The sequence below is a fragment of the Capsella rubella genome, unplaced genomic scaffold, assembly GCF_000375325.1.
Source record: "Capsella rubella cultivar Monte Gargano unplaced genomic scaffold, Caprub1_0 scaffold_1, whole genome shotgun sequence".
Classification (NCBI taxonomy): domain Eukaryota; kingdom Viridiplantae; phylum Streptophyta; class Magnoliopsida; order Brassicales; family Brassicaceae; genus Capsella; species Capsella rubella.
This window is the reverse complement of record NW_006238923.1, coordinates 1970725-1988081: the sequence shown is the minus strand read 5'-3', so window position 1 is coordinate 1988081 and position 17357 is coordinate 1970725. Positions and strand designations below refer to the sequence as shown.

General features: G+C 39.2%; 6 protein-coding genes and 1 long non-coding RNA gene across 9 annotated transcripts; 4 read left to right on the top strand and 3 right to left on the bottom strand.

Moving 5' to 3' along the window:
- The first annotated feature begins 1912 nt into the window (after positions 1-1912).
- LOC17897588 (LOB domain-containing protein 2) lies at positions 1913-2533 on the top strand. The gene has a single exon (XM_006304558.1). It carries the CDS (start codon positions 1913-1915, stop codon positions 2531-2533), a length of 621 nt encoding a protein of 206 aa, XP_006304620.1.
- A 405-nt stretch (positions 2534-2938) lies between these two features.
- LOC17897359 (pentatricopeptide repeat-containing protein At1g06270) lies at positions 2939-4738 on the top strand. Its single transcript, XM_006305199.2, has 2 exons — positions 2939-3236; positions 3368-4738. The coding sequence occupies exon 2, from the start codon at positions 3428-3430 to the stop codon at positions 4457-4459; it is 1032 nt and encodes a 343-aa protein (XP_006305261.1). The 5' UTR covers positions 2939-3236; positions 3368-3427; the 3' UTR covers positions 4460-4738.
- An 850-nt stretch (positions 4739-5588) lies between these two features.
- Positions 5589-6878, top strand: LOC111832522. Its single transcript, XR_002835379.1, has 4 exons — positions 5589-5917; positions 6035-6148; positions 6439-6545; positions 6780-6878. It is a non-coding gene; the product is annotated as an uncharacterized LOC111832522 (long non-coding RNA).
- Positions 6037-7280, bottom strand: LOC17897251 (ervatamin-B). The gene is made up of 2 exons (XM_006306135.2): positions 6756-7280; positions 6037-6661 (listed from the first exon to the last, which is right to left on the bottom strand). Exons 1-2 carry the CDS (start codon positions 7198-7200, stop codon positions 6072-6074), a joined length of 1035 nt encoding a protein of 344 aa, XP_006306197.1. The 5' UTR covers positions 7201-7280; the 3' UTR covers positions 6037-6071.
- Positions 7087-10418, top strand: LOC17900604 (phospholipase A1-IIalpha). The gene is made up of 5 exons (XM_006306254.2): positions 7087-7173; positions 7291-7360; positions 7497-8864; positions 8940-9297; positions 9650-10418. The coding sequence occupies exons 3-5, from the start codon at positions 8629-8631 to the stop codon at positions 10325-10327; spliced, it is 1272 nt and encodes a 423-aa protein (XP_006306316.1). The 5' UTR covers positions 7087-7173; positions 7291-7360; positions 7497-8628; the 3' UTR covers positions 10328-10418.
- A 107-nt stretch (positions 10419-10525) lies between these two features.
- Positions 10526-12829, bottom strand: LOC17896679 (uncharacterized protein HI_0077). The gene is made up of 7 exons (XM_023789274.1): positions 12226-12829; positions 11907-12148; positions 11726-11822; positions 11424-11607; positions 11241-11322; positions 11011-11083; positions 10526-10888 (listed from the first exon to the last, which is right to left on the bottom strand). Exons 1-7 carry the CDS (start codon positions 12619-12621, stop codon positions 10817-10819), a joined length of 1146 nt encoding a protein of 381 aa, XP_023645042.1. The 5' UTR covers positions 12622-12829; the 3' UTR covers positions 10526-10816.
- Positions 12830-12918: 89 nt separating this feature from the next.
- LOC17898424 (transcription factor GTE4) lies at positions 12919-16756 on the bottom strand. Of its 3 annotated transcripts, none has more exons than XM_023789273.1 (6): positions 16660-16756; positions 14074-16548; positions 13922-13970; positions 13728-13838; positions 13548-13633; positions 12919-13430 (listed from the first exon to the last, which is right to left on the bottom strand). In XM_023789273.1, exons 2-5 carry the CDS (start codon positions 16219-16221, stop codon positions 13587-13589), a joined length of 2355 nt encoding a protein of 784 aa, XP_023645041.1. In that variant the 5' UTR covers positions 16222-16548; positions 16660-16756; the 3' UTR covers positions 12919-13430; positions 13548-13586. The 3 variants fall into 3 exon arrangements, with proteins under 3 accessions (XP_023645041.1, XP_023645040.1, XP_006306810.1); XM_023789272.1 differs by having other exon boundaries at positions 12919-13376; XM_006306748.2 differs by lacking the exon at positions 16660-16756 and having other exon boundaries at positions 12919-13376; positions 14074-16650.
- Positions 16757-17357: the final 601 nt, after the last annotated feature.

Below are 17357 nucleotides of genomic sequence, written 5' to 3'. Positions count from 1 at the left end.
TGGCTCTCGATCGTTGTCCCATACATTATTTTCTACTATTAAGCCTCGACACATCCGATTGCAGGAGAAATAAATACATTTTGTTTCATTGTCATCGGTCTGATTGGTATATAAACAGTATGCAATGGTAGTTTTTATAAACTTTAACACGAAAAAGGCATAATATAATTATGGAAAGACAACATCATGAAAATCTAGTACTCCATATGTCTTTATTTAGCAACACATTAATCAGCCAAACATTTTGTCCTCGCAAATGTTCAGTTTGCTACAACTTGTATATATTCTTACATCAAATTGGTTACCTTAAAAAAAATAATATATATTTGGTTAACTTTATACTTTGTATTCGAGCCTATGTAACTTCACAGTCAGATTTATATTTATTCAGCTTTCTCGAAAAATATATAAACCTAGACTAGAGTATATATCAATCAAAAATATCTTCCTTAACAACAGCATATGTGTAGTGAGAAACCTTAACAATGCATGGGATTTAACTTAGACTTATATAAAGATTTTTCTTAAGATTTGTGTTAAATCCCATGCATCAAAGATGCCCTCAATTTCTCACAAATCACTACACATATATCACTAATTAAGATGATTTGCCTAAAGAAACAAATTATTCCCATGTTATATACACTTATGACTAAAAAAAATTATTGAAACACCCAAAAAATTAATATACTGATTTCTAGTAACATACTATTATTTTTCTTTACACGTATATTTCCCACAAAAATGGTTTAGTTTATTAATATCCTAGTTGTTATTGTCCTTTGTCATGAGCAACCTAAAAAACTCATAATCGACCCTTCATCCAAACACCTTTTTCTTTTATTAACCAAACAATCTTTTCATGTTCATTATACAAACTCTTTGTGCACCATTATTACTCATCTTATTCTTTATCCAAAAAATAACATTCGTATATAAATAATACTATCATCAACCAATATATATCCCTTATTATTAATATAAACCCATAGATCCAATCGCTATTAACCCACAAATGAAGGAAAATAAAAGTGGCAAGAGGTTTGTGTAACCCTTCTCGAAATTATATATGTTCAAACTCTATAATTCTCTTTGTTGCGTCCTCTTATATATTTCCTTGTTATTTGTGTATATGTTCGGTGTTTGAATAATGCTTTAAGTATTCTACCAGATCCATGATGTGATTCCCAATTTCCCAATAAAAGTTTTAGCACTAGTATGAATTATTTTCATACTTGATTCCCAAATACGTAGTACATTATTCATAATACAATACTAGCTAATAGTGTCACTTGTAGCTAATATAATAAGAGCTAGAGATCAATGAATATGCAAAGCAATATTAGCTGATATATATTAATAGCAATAAGGACTGGTTGTGTAGACTATATTGCATATTCGTTCATGTACACGTAGAGAGACACATGCTTGTGATTAGAAGAATATTAGCTTTCGTTAAATTAATCTAATATATTCCGCCTCCTTTGTTTCTATTACGGTATGTGTATGTATGTTATATATATTTTTAGTTAACTTCATATATTAATCCATTGACCCACTCGTTGTTTATGGTTTAGAACCTATAGGGGTATCCAAACCATTGTTATACGTTGGAAAATATCTAAGTTATAAATTGTAGACAGAAAATATTTCTAATTTAGTATAACCTTTGTTAATATCGTCACTGTATTACACTAATTAGGGAATTAGGTTACCATGTAAAAACTAATTTCCAAAAACTTACGTTAAAATCTATATCAATTTAACCGTCAAAAGATTAGTGGGTTTAAAACTAATGAAACCCTAGATTAACGATCTGGACGATTCTTTTCTAATTTTTTTTCTTCTTAATAACGTTTCTAACATCCATATTTGTATTATAATTTTAAGTTTCCGTTACTAGGGACATGAAATGATGCAAAGGAACTCTAACGCCATCACCACCACAAACAACAACATCTCCAATAACCCATCAACGCATCAAGCTTGTGCTTCATGCAAACACCAACGGAAGAAATGCAACAACGAATGTATCTTATCGCCGTATTTCCCAGCCCGCAAGACGAAAGAGTTTCAGGCCGTGCACAAGGTCTTCGGTGTCAGTAACGTACAAAAAATGGTACGGACGGTGCGTGAAGAGGACCGTACCAAGCTGTCCGATTCTTTGACATGGGAAGCTCTATGGAGACAGAAAGATCCGGTCCTTGGCTCATATGGAGAGTATAGGAGGATTTGTGAAGAGCTCAAGTTATACAAAAGCTTGGTTCATAATCAACCTCTCCTTGGATGGGACAATAATCAACGCGTATATAACAACAACAACAACAAGACCGGATTAGCGATGAATTCAAGTGGATCGGGAGTGTTTAGTGGTAATAACAATGGTGCTGGTGTGAATGGGGAGATTGTCAACGGTGGATATTCGTCGAGGAATTTGCAAGGTGGTTGGGAAAATCCAAAGCACGATCAAAGGCAACAATGTTATGCAGTGATTAATGGTTTTAAACAACAACACTATCATCTCCCACTCTAATAAGTAACTTTAGTATTTGATTGTAACGTTCTAAATCGATCGAATCATGTTGATTATGGCATAATTATTGAAATTCGCAGTGTATTTTATGTCTTCCAAAGTAAAAAATTTGTACGCTTAAATTAATGTATGCTATGGCCTTCTTGCAAAAGTAAAATCTCATAATTTAAATATACGCTATATATAATTTGGAATTAGCAATGATAATTAGATTTCGTAATAAGTGTTTCTTTTTAATAGAATTTACTGTAGATGAATGTGTTTTTTTTACTTTGAACTATTCCGAGCTTGTTGGTTTGGACGTTTAATGGTGTTCCGATCAATTTCCGGTTAAACCTAAACCTTTTAAATAGTATCCGGTTAGGTTTTAAAAAACAGAGGCTGATAAATCTCGTTGGAATCAAAACGCAAGTCTTCTACCTCTACTCCCTGAAGATTCCTTCTTCAAATCACACGTTCATTCTTCTGCTACATATCAAATCTATTGAGGACGGGTTCGACCGAAGCTCATGGGTATTCCGGTTTACTCACTTTGATCCGATTCACCAAACCTCACGTCATTTTCTATACATTTGAGCTCTTCGGATCTTGCCGTCCAGTCGTTCGATGATATTCCTCTGTGAAGGAAAATATCATTCCTCTCAACTCCTTCTCCAGTTGCCTGATCATTCCTCCTGGAAGAAGCTTGAATTTGTCTAAAAAGGTAAGACTTTTGCTACAAAAGAAGATCTTTTTATATTGAACATTAGTATTTCGTTCACCATCATCGACGTTAGCTGTGAGCTTTTAACTGATTAGATGAGTCACTCGGAATGTACTTTATGTTTACAACAGGAAAGGAAGTTTTTATTCTGACGCCAAGTTGATAGTTGATCTGGTATCTGGGATTAGGAAATGGCAATTCGCTTGACACATCTGCGAAAGCCCCTTGCTTATTCTCGTCCCTTTGATACCTGCATCCCGTTTTTTCGGCCAATCTCTTCTTTTGAAGCGGTTGAAAAGGCTATAAAATGTGCTGTTGAAACAAAGGAGTATCTTCGAATACCTGACCTTGTTGTGTCACTCAAAGAACCCTACCAAAACTCAATGTTATTCTCCTTTCTCTCTGCTTTCCACCATCATCATAGAATCCGAGTCATCGATGAGATCCTCCAAAGCTTTGTTCCCGTGAGACCACGTTCCCTGCCCAAGATTGTCTACTCCAGCCTTCTTACTTACTGCCTTCAGAGTTCTGATCCACTTCCTTTGTCTTTCGCAATCCTCCAGCGCACTCTTCGTTCTGGCTGCCTTCCTAACCCACAGACCCACCTCCTTCTGTCTGATGCTTGGCTTCAACGCCGACGAGGATCCCAGTCTGTTGCAGATATTATTAATGAGATGAAATTGATTGGATACAGCCCTGATACTGGAACTTGCAATTATTTAGTGTCCTCTCTCTGTGCTGTTGATAAGTTGGATGAGGCGATTAAAGTTGTTGAGGAAATGGGTGCAGCTGGCTGTATTCCTGATGTGGAAAGTTATGGGGCGGTGATTAATTCGTTGTGTTTGGCTAGAAAGACTAACGATGTGGTGAATATCGTCAAAGAAATGGTGAGCAAAGCCAGAATTTCTCCACGGAAAGGGATGTTGACAAAAGTAGCATCAGCTTTGAGAGCCAACAGGGAAACTTGGAAAGCCATTGAGATGATCGAGTTTGTAGAAAGTCGAGGTTACCCTGTGGAATTCGAGAGCTATGAGGTAGTAGTCGAGGGTTGTCTAGAGATTAGGGAATACATTTTGGCAGGGAAGATGGTTGTGAGAATGACTGATAGAGGATTCATACCCTATATCAAGGTTAGGCAAAAAGTGGTAGAGCGTCTTATTAGCATTGGTGAATGGAAGCTTGCTTGTACTGTTAGACAAAGGCTTTCAGAACTCAAGTCCTAGGCATTTCCTGTAGTCATCAGATAAAATGTTAAGATTTTGTTACAGTTCCGATCCTGGAATGAAACTACTCATACCCCAAACTTGGGAATATTCTTGTTGTTGTTTTTGAATAGACAAACATTTTGTTTTATAGCAGTTCAATTTGTCTACATATCTTGTAATCATTGTGCACTCCATCTGCAGCCTGCAGGTTTGTTGTAGAGTAGTTGTAGTGTCAAGTGAGCATAAAGATAATGTGGAGAGAATGTGATGGTATATTGAAATGTGACTTTTGTAAAATGCTCAATTGCTGAATAAGTTTGGTTTATTATTTTCACTAATCATAACCATATAGTTACCTCAAACTCTTTAAAATAACTACAATTTACTGGAGAATGAAGGGATTTGATCATAAGTTATGCAATCAACATTACACGTTCTTAATTGGATGCAAATGTAGAGTTTATGACTTGAAGCTAGATTTGAACGAAAACCTCGATGACAAGATGATGATACTAGTTGGGATTCAAGGTCAGGTAACATGCCTCCAAGTCTTTAGAGCTTTGATATCGTTCTCTGTTATCATTTTCACCATTGATTCTCTGAAGTCCTTTTTGGAATCAAAAGAGCTCTTGATTGCTGCAAAACTGTCATGAACTTGTTTGCTCCCAGCTGCGTTGAACATTTTCTTCTTGGAATATCTATGTTACACATGTTGATGACAGAAGAGATGAGTTTCAAGTTGGAAGAAAGTGATGACGAGCCTCTTTGATCATCAAACGTGATTGGAATATACTTTGATCTATTCGACTCACACTATTTCAAAGGCAATGCCGTGAACATTACATGATTGATTCACAACATACTCAGGGTTACGTTCGGGCTTAGATTAGAATTTGTTAAAAACAATTGAAATTTGAATTCGGTTCGGTTTAGATGGTATTGAAATTACAGTTGATTTCGGTTTGGTTTTTATTGGAATTAATTAGGACTTGGTTTTGGAAAAATAGAAAAGAAAAAAAGTTAAAAAAAGCCACGCGATGGTATTTTTGGGAAGAAGTGCGTTGAATCAAATAGGCATGATTTTGGGGGTTATATAGCACACAGGAATTGGGTACACTCGCGCAACGCGCACTTGGTGAGAGTGGGTATGAAATAGAGCCTTCTGATTGGCTAAAAAAATCGAAATAGTAGTGATGTTGCTCCTATGTTATTAACTTTTTTATAACTTTTCGTCTTTCTTCTCTCATTTGAGTGACGCAGTCTCTGCTAAAAAGCCTCAAATCCCTACTCGAGCTTTGCAACCCAAGCGATCCTCGAGAAGATAGGTGAAGCCAGAGCTCTCTTCCTCCTCACAAAGCCTTACGAGCATCTCAATTACCAAGTTATGGCTAAAACCCTACTCGATGCTAAGCCCTTATAAGAAGCAAAAGTTATCAAGCTAGAATGCTTCGAGGAGAAAGTATCAAGGAGAACCAGGTATTATAGTAAACATATGTTTCTGATCTTATAATTGCATAATGCATAATTGATGTTTAGAAACCTGGTTCTCAATTAACTCTAGTACTTTATTTCACAATCGTGTAATTATTGTAGCTGCCTCTGCGCTATTGCACAAGACATTTGTGGAATCTCACTGCAAGGGATAGCTTGCGAGCATAGCAATGCCACATTTGCCAGTGGTCACGTCACTCAAACCGCGCTCCATACGTATGTAGCCTTCTTCACCCCAGCCAGTTCCCCATGAATTCTTTACAATCCAGTACTTTTGATCTCCTTCTGCACCATATCCTACAACAGTCACTCCATGGTTGAGATTTGTTCCACAGTAACTTGTGAAAACACCTGAGCTGTATAGCTGAAAGATGAATCCACCAGCGTCAATGCCAACTGATACTGGCTGTTTAGCTGCAGCGCTTTGTAGGCTCCCTTCGTTCTGGGCTACCTTATTGAATCCTTGTATCGTAACTACCTTGTTTTTGGTTTTCTCTTGGTCGCAGGTACCTTCTATGCCTGTGTATGGGTAGTCTGTCTGGGTGACGAGTCCACCGTTGGTTTTTATGTATTCAAATGCTGTTTCCATTAGTCCACCGCTACACCCTTTGTTGTAAGTACCGACATCACAATCTATCAGTTGTTGTTCTGAGAGAGACACTAGATTCCCTGTTTTGATCTTGTTGATGCCTTCGATAGCTGCCACTGCAGAGAATGCCCAGCAACCTCCTGCTCATGACCATAGTTTATCAGTGTTGTTGTTATAAATGTTTGCTAAATCTTTCAACTTTAAAATGAATTGTGTGAGAGCATAGTTTCATACCGCATTTTCCTTGGTTTCTAATAGGAGTCACAGCACCTTGTTTCCTCCAGTCCACAGCAGCTGGTACATCGCCTGCTGGGTCACAAACCGGCCTCTGATTCTTCTGTATCCTCAAGGAAGACGTGTTCAAGCCGAGAAAATGGGCCTTAAACTCTGAATTGGTCATGTCCGCGAATCTGTTATCCGTTAACTTAAAGGGCAAGTGGAGGGAGTTGATGTAGTCAATCAACTGGACGTTAGACTGGTATATCCCAAACCGTAGCATCCACTCATCCTTTCCTCCATATAATTTGCTGTGGGTTTTAAGCCAATTCTCGAACCGCTGCTTCAGGGTTTTGTGTGGGTCATACACTGAGGAATTGACTGAACATAGTCTTGAAGCGGTCAAGACAAAGCAAATCACAAGGCCAAAGGTCAGGTTAGGATTTCTAAGTACATTCAGCATTTTTTGTTTGTTTTAAGTTGGAGTTTTGGTGAAATGAGATTTGTCTATGGTATATAAGCTTTCAGTCATGTGCTGCTTTCCTGGTCACAGGTTTTGTGTTTTGCTGTAGTTCCAGTGGGACAAGTTTCCTTCTGTCTCATCCTTAACAATATGCAGAGACGTAAGTTTAAGAGTTTTAGTCGTAGAATTTGGTTTCTTTTAGTCAACTGATATATGTTTATGTTATGTCTGTTTCTCCAAAGTCATATTTTTTTGTTCTAAAATCTGGAATTTTCTCTTATTTGGACATTTTGCAGGTAAGCATACCCATGAACATGAATATTCAGTTTCTTGAGCTATGGAAAAACATGCGACAGAGAAATTTGAGGCTTCCAGGTACCTTAAAACTTATTTTAGCACTTGTAATTCTTACTATGATGTTTCTACTCTCTAGTTTGTTAAGAAAGTGTTCTCAGATATGGTTCAAGACTTGCTTGCTGAACCCTCTATAAGTTCTGGAAAACCACTGCCTCCCTTTAAAATGCTGAATGAATATGCTTCGATTTGATCCTTCAAAAAGAAAAGAAAAATCATGAATATGGAAAGAAGCAGTGGATATGGTAGAGCAAGAAATGTAAACCGAGGATGATGCTTGGGATAAGTCATGCCAATCTTTATAATCTGTTTACTTCTCTGAGACAGTATTGTCAAGTCAGTCCACTACAGATGCTGAAATAAATCCTTGAGAAGAAGAGCTGTCCGGGGTTACAAGTCTCCATGTACAAAAACTCCTGAATCATCATTGTCTGATTTTGAAACTGAAGGGTCAAATGATTCTCAAGCAGTACCAGAAAGGTTCATTTACAGGAGGACTGACGCAATATGAAGATACTGTTTGATGGTTCATTTCGTAAGGGGTGGTTGATTCTGTTTGAAGCAAAATTTAGATACTGAACAACCTGTTCTGGCAAGCGTACCTGTGGGATTTGATGGTGACATCTGCTTCTAAGAAATTTAGCTTCAGGTTCGGCATTGATGTGAGATGATAAAATCTTCAAGAACGAGGCATAGCAAGAGAACATCAATCCAAAGAAACTCATCAGCTGAGCATAATCCCCTGATTTGGTTCAGGATATATGTTTCCGGTTTAGTTAAACCGAATCAAATGGACAGGCACCAGAGGGAATTGTCTTTGAATAATTTAATATCGATGTAACGAACAAAACATGTTTTAAGCGTTGATTAACCGTTGAAAGTGATATTAATACTATAAATTGAAATATGCGTACACTTAACAAAAACTCTAATCGGCACTATTTATGTGAAGAACCGTGCAATAAGGACCAATTCCTTTCACGCATTATTCAACTCTTTCACACAAGGAGACATGATACTATCCAATAATCAAGATCAAGAAGATATAGGATTGTGAAAAAATCTAAGGCAAACATGTTGGAGGGCATAGCAAAGAGATGGAAGGAGCTAAGTGGCCAAAACAAATGGCAAGGCCTGCTTGATCCACTTGACCCGGATCTTCGCCGCTACATTATTCACTATGGCGAGATGTCACAGGTTGGTTACGACGCCTTTAACTGGGACCGTAAGTCCAGATATGCCGGTGATTGTTATTACTCCAAGAAACAAATCTTTGCTCGAACCGGCTACCTTAAAGCCAACCCTTTCAGGTACTTGTCATAACCCCTAAATGTTTCATCTTTTGATTCGATAAAAACAGAAGCTTACTGATAATAGATTTTCAGGTACAATGTGACTAAGTACATCTACGCAACAGCTTCCATAAAGTTACCAATTTGTTTCATCGTCAAGTCTTTGTCAAAGGATGCATCTCGAGTGCAGACTAACTGGATGGGTTACATTGCGGTTGCGACAGACCAAGGAAAAGCGATGTTAGGAAGGAGAGACATTGTTGTGGCATGGAGAGGAACTCTTCAACCATATGAATGGGCTAATGATTTTGATTTTCCACTTGAGCCAGCTATCTCGGTTTTCCCGGTAAAAGACGCCAAAGCTAACCCTCGTATTGGAAGTGGCTGGCTCGACATCTACACTGCTTCTGATTCTCGCTCGCCTTATGACAAGACTAGTGCACGAGAACAGGTCTTCACTTTTCTCTATATCATCATTCACTTATATATGTTCTGCTGGCCTAAGGTCGGTCCAGTCCGGACCATTTTATTAATTTCGAAACATCATGACCGGAACAGGACCGTTCCAAACCTAAGCCCACCACAGGCCAAGAAAAACCTGCTGGACGTGTCCTTTTTTGAGGTGCCTTTTTCAGGTTCAATGCAGTCCTGCGGCTAAAATCAGTGACAGGGGTTCAACTTATCAATCCCGAGATGGGTTGAGCTCATAACATGGCGTGCGTCCCATGACAACGTCAACAACCCTACTTCCATATCTCCTTCTTTCTCCTAATGATGACATTGTGTCTTGGTTTTGATTTTAGGTACAAGGAGAGCTCAAGAGGTTGTTGGAAGTTTACAAGAATGAAGAAGTAAGCATCACTTTCACAGGCCATAGCTTGGGTGCCGTTATGTCAGTTCTGTCAGCTGCAGATTTTGTCTATGGCAAAAACAACAAGACCAATATAAGTCTTCCAAAAAAGCAGGTTCCTATCACAGTTTTTGCTTTCGGGAGTCCTCGGATTGGAGACCAAGACTTCAAAAAAATCGTCGACTCACTCCAGCAAATAAACATCCTAAGAATAGTAAATGTTCCAGATGTCGCACCACATTATCCACTCTTACTGTATGCAGAAATAGGCGAAGTATTAGAGATCAATACATTGAACTCCACTTACCTGAAACGGTCTCTGAACTTTAGGAACTACCATAACTTGGAGATATACCTGCACGGCATGGCAGGGATGAAAGATACAGCCGGGGTATTCAAGCTGGAGATTGGCCGAGACATTTCTTTGGTCAATAAAGGATTAGATGCTCTGAAGGACGAGTACTTAGTGCCAAGTACCTGGAGATGTTTGGCAAACAAAGGGATGGTTCAAATGGATGATGGGACATGGAAGCTGAATGTCCACAGGAGAGATCATGATGATGATGACGATGCTGCTGAAGATGACTCCTCCTCAACAAGTAACCAACTACAAGAGCTTAATACAGTTTAGTTACTAAAACTTATAAAAAGGTTCCGCACAATATGTTTGTACACAAAAATGAAAAATCATTTAGAAGCACAAAGAATCTGAGGGCCGAATCTCAGTCAGTCTATACAAAAGCAATCCAAAATCAGCAAGGCAAGCAGATCGAAAGGTTGCAAGTTAGATATTTGTGTACTTGGACGAAGAACAAATAAAAATTCAAAGAACACAAAAACAAGGTATCTTGGATACGAGCAAATTTATATAACAAATTGGTTGCTTGGATCAACTCCAATGCAAATTTCCACTATTATACTCACACATGCACCAAAAAGCAAAGTCATAAAATCACGATAAACAGTAGCCGCACTAAGAGAGGAAAATCCTAAGCTAGAGTAGGTTTGAACTAGTTCGTATGAGAAATCATTAATTTGTAATTTCAGATCCCAGGAAATCACGGCTGACACTCATTCATAAGTTATAAAGCCATTAAATCATGACTCCGACGGCATCATGTCATTTGGCTGGCCTTTCGAGACTTGAATTCTCACTCTCCATTGAGATTATGTGAGTGAGCCTATTGTAAACCTGCAGTTGATGAAATGCAACAAAAACCATAAATAAAAACTGAACTAAAGATAACATCTTCAGCAAGAATTTGCCTCCTTCAGAAGCATAGCCCTGAAGGCATGAACAAAGAAGAAACATACCGCAGAGAGTTGCTCCTTGTCATCCTGTTTATTAGCGCCTTTATCCACTTCTGTGCCACATGATGAATCATACCTAAAAATTTACGGAATAAGCAATTTGTTGTGCTAAATTGAAAATCTCCCTTGTGCGTTGATATAGAGAAAGGCATTTAGATGAGCTAGTTTTTCTTGAAAGAGTCTGACTGGAGGTTTTCATTCAATCCCCATCTTGGTGGAATGAGTTTCCTTACCAGTCTCGTGGAATGCCAGCTACCTCCCGAGCAGAGTGGTTAAAAGGGCCCCTTAATTCAACACCATACTCTTCGATCAGATCTGCACAGCACATATGGTTGAAAACATATATATGATGTATGTATAAAACCAGCGGGAATAAAGATGAGAAATAAAACATGGAAAAGAAGACTTGTCTATGCCTTTAAATGTAGGGCAGGGAGCACGGTTCATCTTTCGACACACAGAGAGGAACCAGTCTACACCAACAGCTACATGTGCAACTTCCTCCTCAGCGATCTTAGCCACGATTTTTGAAGTCCTATTATCTCCGAAGCCCGTTAGCCTTTTGACCAACCTGGGTCCAGCATCAAGTCCTCTAGCCTCCTATATAACTAACTAAATTGGTATGTATTGTGCTATTAAAAGGCTAAAACAAGTTGGTATCTCCACTAAAGTACATTTGTGATATCATCTATATCAGATGAGTGGGGCATTCAGTTACCTGTACAAGAGGGATCACAGCCAAGCGAGCAGCGACATTGTTGGATGTTTTCTCGCATTCCCTCATCAGCAAGTTATTAGCAGGTATATCTCCATACCTTGAAGACGAAGAGAATGAAAGTTAAATAGCTGTCTTGAAACCAAGACCAATCAAAAAGTTTAAAACATGAATCTGACATAACCTGAAACCAAGCTCAGCGAGTCTCTGGGAACACCACAAGAAATGGCGACTCTCATCATCAGCAACATGAGCAAAGTCATCAAAGAAGTTGTGACCCAAAACATCGAAGAAAGGGGAGAAACGAGCAACAGTGTCCCAAGCCAAATCAATAGCATTGAGCTCGACATGAGCGAGGTTATGAAGCATATGAGCATTGAGGGGAAGCTTGGAATCTTTCGGATTTGGAACCTCGTTGGTCGCAACCTGCAAATACATGAAAAAAAATTAGCTGATTGATCAAATTAGATAGAGAGAAGATGAGAGGGAGGGATAATACAGACGAGGAGTGGTTTGGCAGGACGAGCTGGAGAAGAGGGAAGATGTGAGATTGAACCAACAGGGAGATTCTCACGGCGCCAACGCGAGAAAGCTAAATGGGAGATATGAGATTTGGAGAGAGGGTCAGCGGTTGAGAGGACGAGAGCTCCGAGATCGGCGAGAGAAGACGCCGCCGAGACCAGACCGGATAAGTCGGCGGAGATGGAGCCGGAAGAAGGGAGGAGAGGACCCGTAGGTCCCCAGAGACGGAGGTCATTGACAGGACTCTTTCTCCAGTTTTCAAGACCAGACCAGAGCTTGTGTTGTTGCTTCGTTGAAGAAGAGAGAGCAGTGGAGATGGTGAGAGAACGAGGAGACAGAGAACTCAGTGGAAAGGGACGCAGATGATGAATCAACATTCTTCTCAATGTTTCACAGCTCTGACATAGCCAGACATTGCTTCATCTTTTGGAATATTTGCCAAAGCAAAAATGAAAAACCCACAAACTCATTGGTTTATTAACCTCCACATAGTTTCAAGTACATGCTCTGTTCTTCTCTAGAAGTTGAATCCAGTTCGAAAATCAAATTTAAGTGTTATCATACAGATGAGTTGTTTTTCTTTTTTTTTCGTTTTCCAGGCAATCCATTGTCTAAGATCGATCGACTAAAGAGAGAGGATAAGGTCGTATGGGAAGAAAGAAGAGAAACAAAGCTAAAAAGGGTCACAAACTCACAAGCTTACAATACTACAAAGTTTCAAGAATCCAGAATCTTTGATTCAAAAGCACCTACCTAAATGGGCTCAATCAAACAGTCAACCAACTAAACCCGCTAAAAAATAAAGACCGAGAGAGTGTGAGAGGCAGAGATATACAAAGTGAGACAAGACCAAACCAGCCCCCTACGGTTACATCTAAAAAGTAGACAGACACAGACAGGATCCTACTACGTCAACACAAAAAAAAAATTAAGAATAATAGATTTTTTTTTTTTCCTTTTTACTCTAACAGTGATATGAATATGATACACAATCTTTTCCTCCCGTCAAAGATTAAAAAACCAACCCATCATCATCCACTCTCTAATATTTCTCTGCCCCAAGCCTGTACGGTCATCATCCTTCCTTCACCTCCCAAATCCTCTTCTACTCTACCTCCATCTTTTTAAAGCCCTGTTTTCACCATAAACCATCACACACCTGGTTACATATACAAACTAGAGATCCCTACGTTTCAAGCAACCGCCAACTATCAGCAAATAGGATATGGACCAGAATCACATAACGATGATATTGACAACACGTGTTGTTTAGATTAATTGTGGATGATCGCGGTGAACTTACATATTTGTCAACATCAACCCTCCTCTTGTACACTAGTCTCTAGGTCTGATCTGATCCAGATGACGAAGAGCTGTCACTGTCCGAATCTGCACACCCAACACAGGGGGTTTAGTACTAAAAAAATTCACAAACAGCAATATATAAGAGAACATGTTAGATAACTCAGCGAGAAGCATGTACCACTAGAAGAGCTGGAACCACTGGAAGAGCTGCTTGAACTACTTGATCTGCTTGTCTCATTGTTTTGCTTCTCCACTTGCGAAGGTAATGGTGTAGGAAGTGTCTTTTTAGCTGCGGTAAGAATTATTTATTATCTGTAAGTTGTTCATACCAAAGAGAGCGAAGCAATATATATAAGAGCCCAACAAAATTACCTGTGTTGCCACCCTCCCTAGAAAACTCATGTGCCGCTGGTGCTGGAGCCTGCCATTAGGAGGAAAAACAAACAAAGATTAGTAAACAGTTTTAAGTACAAAAAGAAAGCAAATAACAAAAGAAGTAAAATTCTCAGGAGAGGTACAACTACCATCTGTTGTTGGCTATTCCTCTCGGCTTCTGCTCTAGCTTGAATAGCTAGCTCAGCTTTTCTCTTTTTCTTGCTCAAGCCCTTTTTGTAGTTGGTTACAAATCTGTCCAACTCCCACAGGGTCTCTGGATCAACACTATCAATATCAACTTCAATTTCTTCATCCCGTAGCTTCACAGCAGTATTCCTCTTGTTAACAATTTGTACAATTGCATCTAGTTTATCTGGAGGCAAATTCTGCAAGTGGCCACTTAGCTTCTGCTTCTCCTCATATGTCATATCTCTTTTATTTGGTTCATTTGCCTTTGGCTTCTTCAGAGCAGGTGTCCTTCCAGAAGGTGTTGCACTGGTTGGTGTTCTTCCAGGTGTTGTAGTAGGTTGGCGATTACTCCAGTCTGCTCTGTCTATCGTATTCCTCACATTAATTGGTGGTGGCGGCATCGTAGGGCCCAGTCTAGACCTCATTGTAGGAGTTGGAAGATTCATTTCATAGCCAGTGACAAATCTCATTTCGCGATTGTAATCTGCCTCTATTACAGCCCATCTTTCCTCAAAGATCTGTAACAGTGTTTCCGCCATAAGATGGACATCTTGTCCTGCCGGGTTGTAAGTCATGGCATTGTGGAAAGTAAGTCTAACATCATCTGCAAATTCTCTTGGTGACTTGTACATATTCTTTGTTAATGCAGACTTTATGGTTCCCAAATCCATAGGGTGCTCGATAATGGTGAAGTAATCATGCAAACCTAGACCCTTCACGTCTACTGGAGCATTGAACACCCAACCATGCTTATGTTTCATCAGCCTTTCAAGTAGAGCACTGCAATTCTTGAATACTTTAGACCCGGCACCAAAACCATGCCCTACATCTCCTCCGTGCTTCTTTGCACTTGATTTTGATTTTTTGTTACTTTCTGCAGGTGGCAACTTGTCACCAAGTAAAAACTCTGAAGTTCTATAAAACTGATTTGCCTTAGGTGTTCTTTTCTCTTTTTCCACATGCTCATGGACTCCCTGAGTATTCTCCAACACTGATATACTTAGTTGATTAACAGGCCTTGGTGCTCTGATGACCTCACGAGGAAGTCCAGCTGAGGCAAACCCAGAGAGAATCCTTCCTCCACCATTATTAATACCAGCGTTAATCAAAACACGAGAATCATTATAAGCACCAATCTCGCTCTCTTTATCCTCTATCTTCTTTACCATACCTCTGACCACGTTAAGCTGATCCTCAAGCTTCTTCCTGATCTCATCTTTCTGTTGCTTCGTTGTGGAAGCTACATGTATTCTAATACGACCATCTGCGTCCTCCTCCATAGGCGTGCTTCCAGCAGCAGTAGCGTGAGCAAAATCAGAGGTAAGGCCTGCGACATCAGTGGAATCTCTTTCCACACGGTTTTCGGGATGAGCTTCTTTTATTAGATTATCTGGATCTACCACGTGGACATATTCCTCAGAAGACACTTCAATGGGATTCTTATCAACAACAAGTGTATTGACATCTTCCACTGATAGGGTTTGAGAAGGTGCTTCAATAGGGTTCTTGTCAACAATCACAGTAGTACCATCGTCTTGGGCAAAGCTTCTAGGAGGTTCCTTGATAGAGTTCTCATCAACAACTACTGTATTGACATCATCTTTAGCTTTGTGGCTTTGAGAGGGTACTTGTCCAGGATTGTCGCCTATAATAGTGTTCACATCATCCTGACCCAAAGGAACGTTCTTATCAGTGGCATCATCCTGAGATTGGGCATGAGAAAAAGCTTCCACAAGAGGCTTGTCGATAACTTTATCTGAATCATCACCAGGCAGGCTTTCAGAAGGTGCTTCAGCTGAGTTTTTGGCTATACTAGGCGCATTGTCTTCCTGAGAATTGGTGCCAGGAGCAACCTCTTGGCCAGAATTCTTCACCACAACTATAGGATCCACGGAATCTGGAGCTAGAGTATCAGGAGGATTCACATCGCTGTTATCATTCTCGTTTTCTAAATTCCCCTCTGGTTTCTTGATGGCACCAATACCCTCGATGGCAAAGAAGGGCGACTGTTTTCTTTGACCTTTCCCTTTCCTCTTATAAACTTTAATGCTTTGCTTCTCTCTAGCTCCATCGATGCCTTCTCCTCCGTTAACAGGCTCCGACGCCATACATATACTTGAGAAACCCTAATTTCACGCCTTAATTGCTCTAAATTGATGCCTTTTCTTCACTTCCCCCGTTTAAAACTGTCAGAAAGCCCTCAAATCAGCCGAAACAATATCTTCCACCATAAAAGCCAAAGAAACCCTAATTTCCAGAACGAAACCTCCGTTGAGAGAGTGTGCAAACTTGTGAGACTACACAAGGCCCACGAAATTAGGGTTTCTGATTCACAGAAATCAATTTGACAGAGCAAGTAGATGCCGACTATGTACGATTAAAATTCCCAGAATAAGAACAGAGAGAATTAGGTCATTCTTGAGATCGACACGAACCTTGGGGGAAAAAAAAGGAGAAAACTTGCGTCAAGAAACGGAACCAGTAGAGAAGGTAAAGGGAAAGCAAAAATTGATCTGGAAAAAGGAGAAATTGGAGGAAGCTTTTACCTCAGCGAGTTTGGGAGAGAGATGGCGCCGCAAGAGCGAGGAAGAAGAAGAAGAACGAACAAACCCAGCGCGTAAGATTCTGATCGTTTACCCGACCCGATTGCTTTTTAGGTTTGGGCCAAAAAACAAATTTATTTCGCAAATTTATTAAAAGCCTATCTACCATTAATATATCTCTATCTAAAAAATGAAATAAAATATATATACTTCAAAAGATCAAAAAAATCCTTGTTTTAGTACAATTTTCCCTAAAACATCTCATTCCCATGGCCATGTATATACAATTTGTGAAAGATATTTAAGTGAATGAGATATTTTATTCACATGCAATAATTAATATCTCACAATTTTGTGGTAATTAAAAATTAAATGCTATGCACGAGAATTTCTATATATATTAAGATGAAGTTCACTGTGATGTTGATTTCATGTTTGATATGTAACGTTCATCAGAATTCGTTATTTATAAACTATAATGGTGCAAGAAAACTTGAACTTAGATTGATAAATAAATTACTTTTAAGTCCAACATATTGTTTGATGAAATATTCGAAGAAAATTTGATTCGGTGGTTTTGGTAAAACCCTAACGGGTGTTGTTTTGTTGCCTTGAGCAATAGTTGGAGCATCTCGTTGCCTTTATGGAGAGATGTTTAAGTTTAGATTTTGATGGTCCGATCCTCCATGTGAAACTCTTGC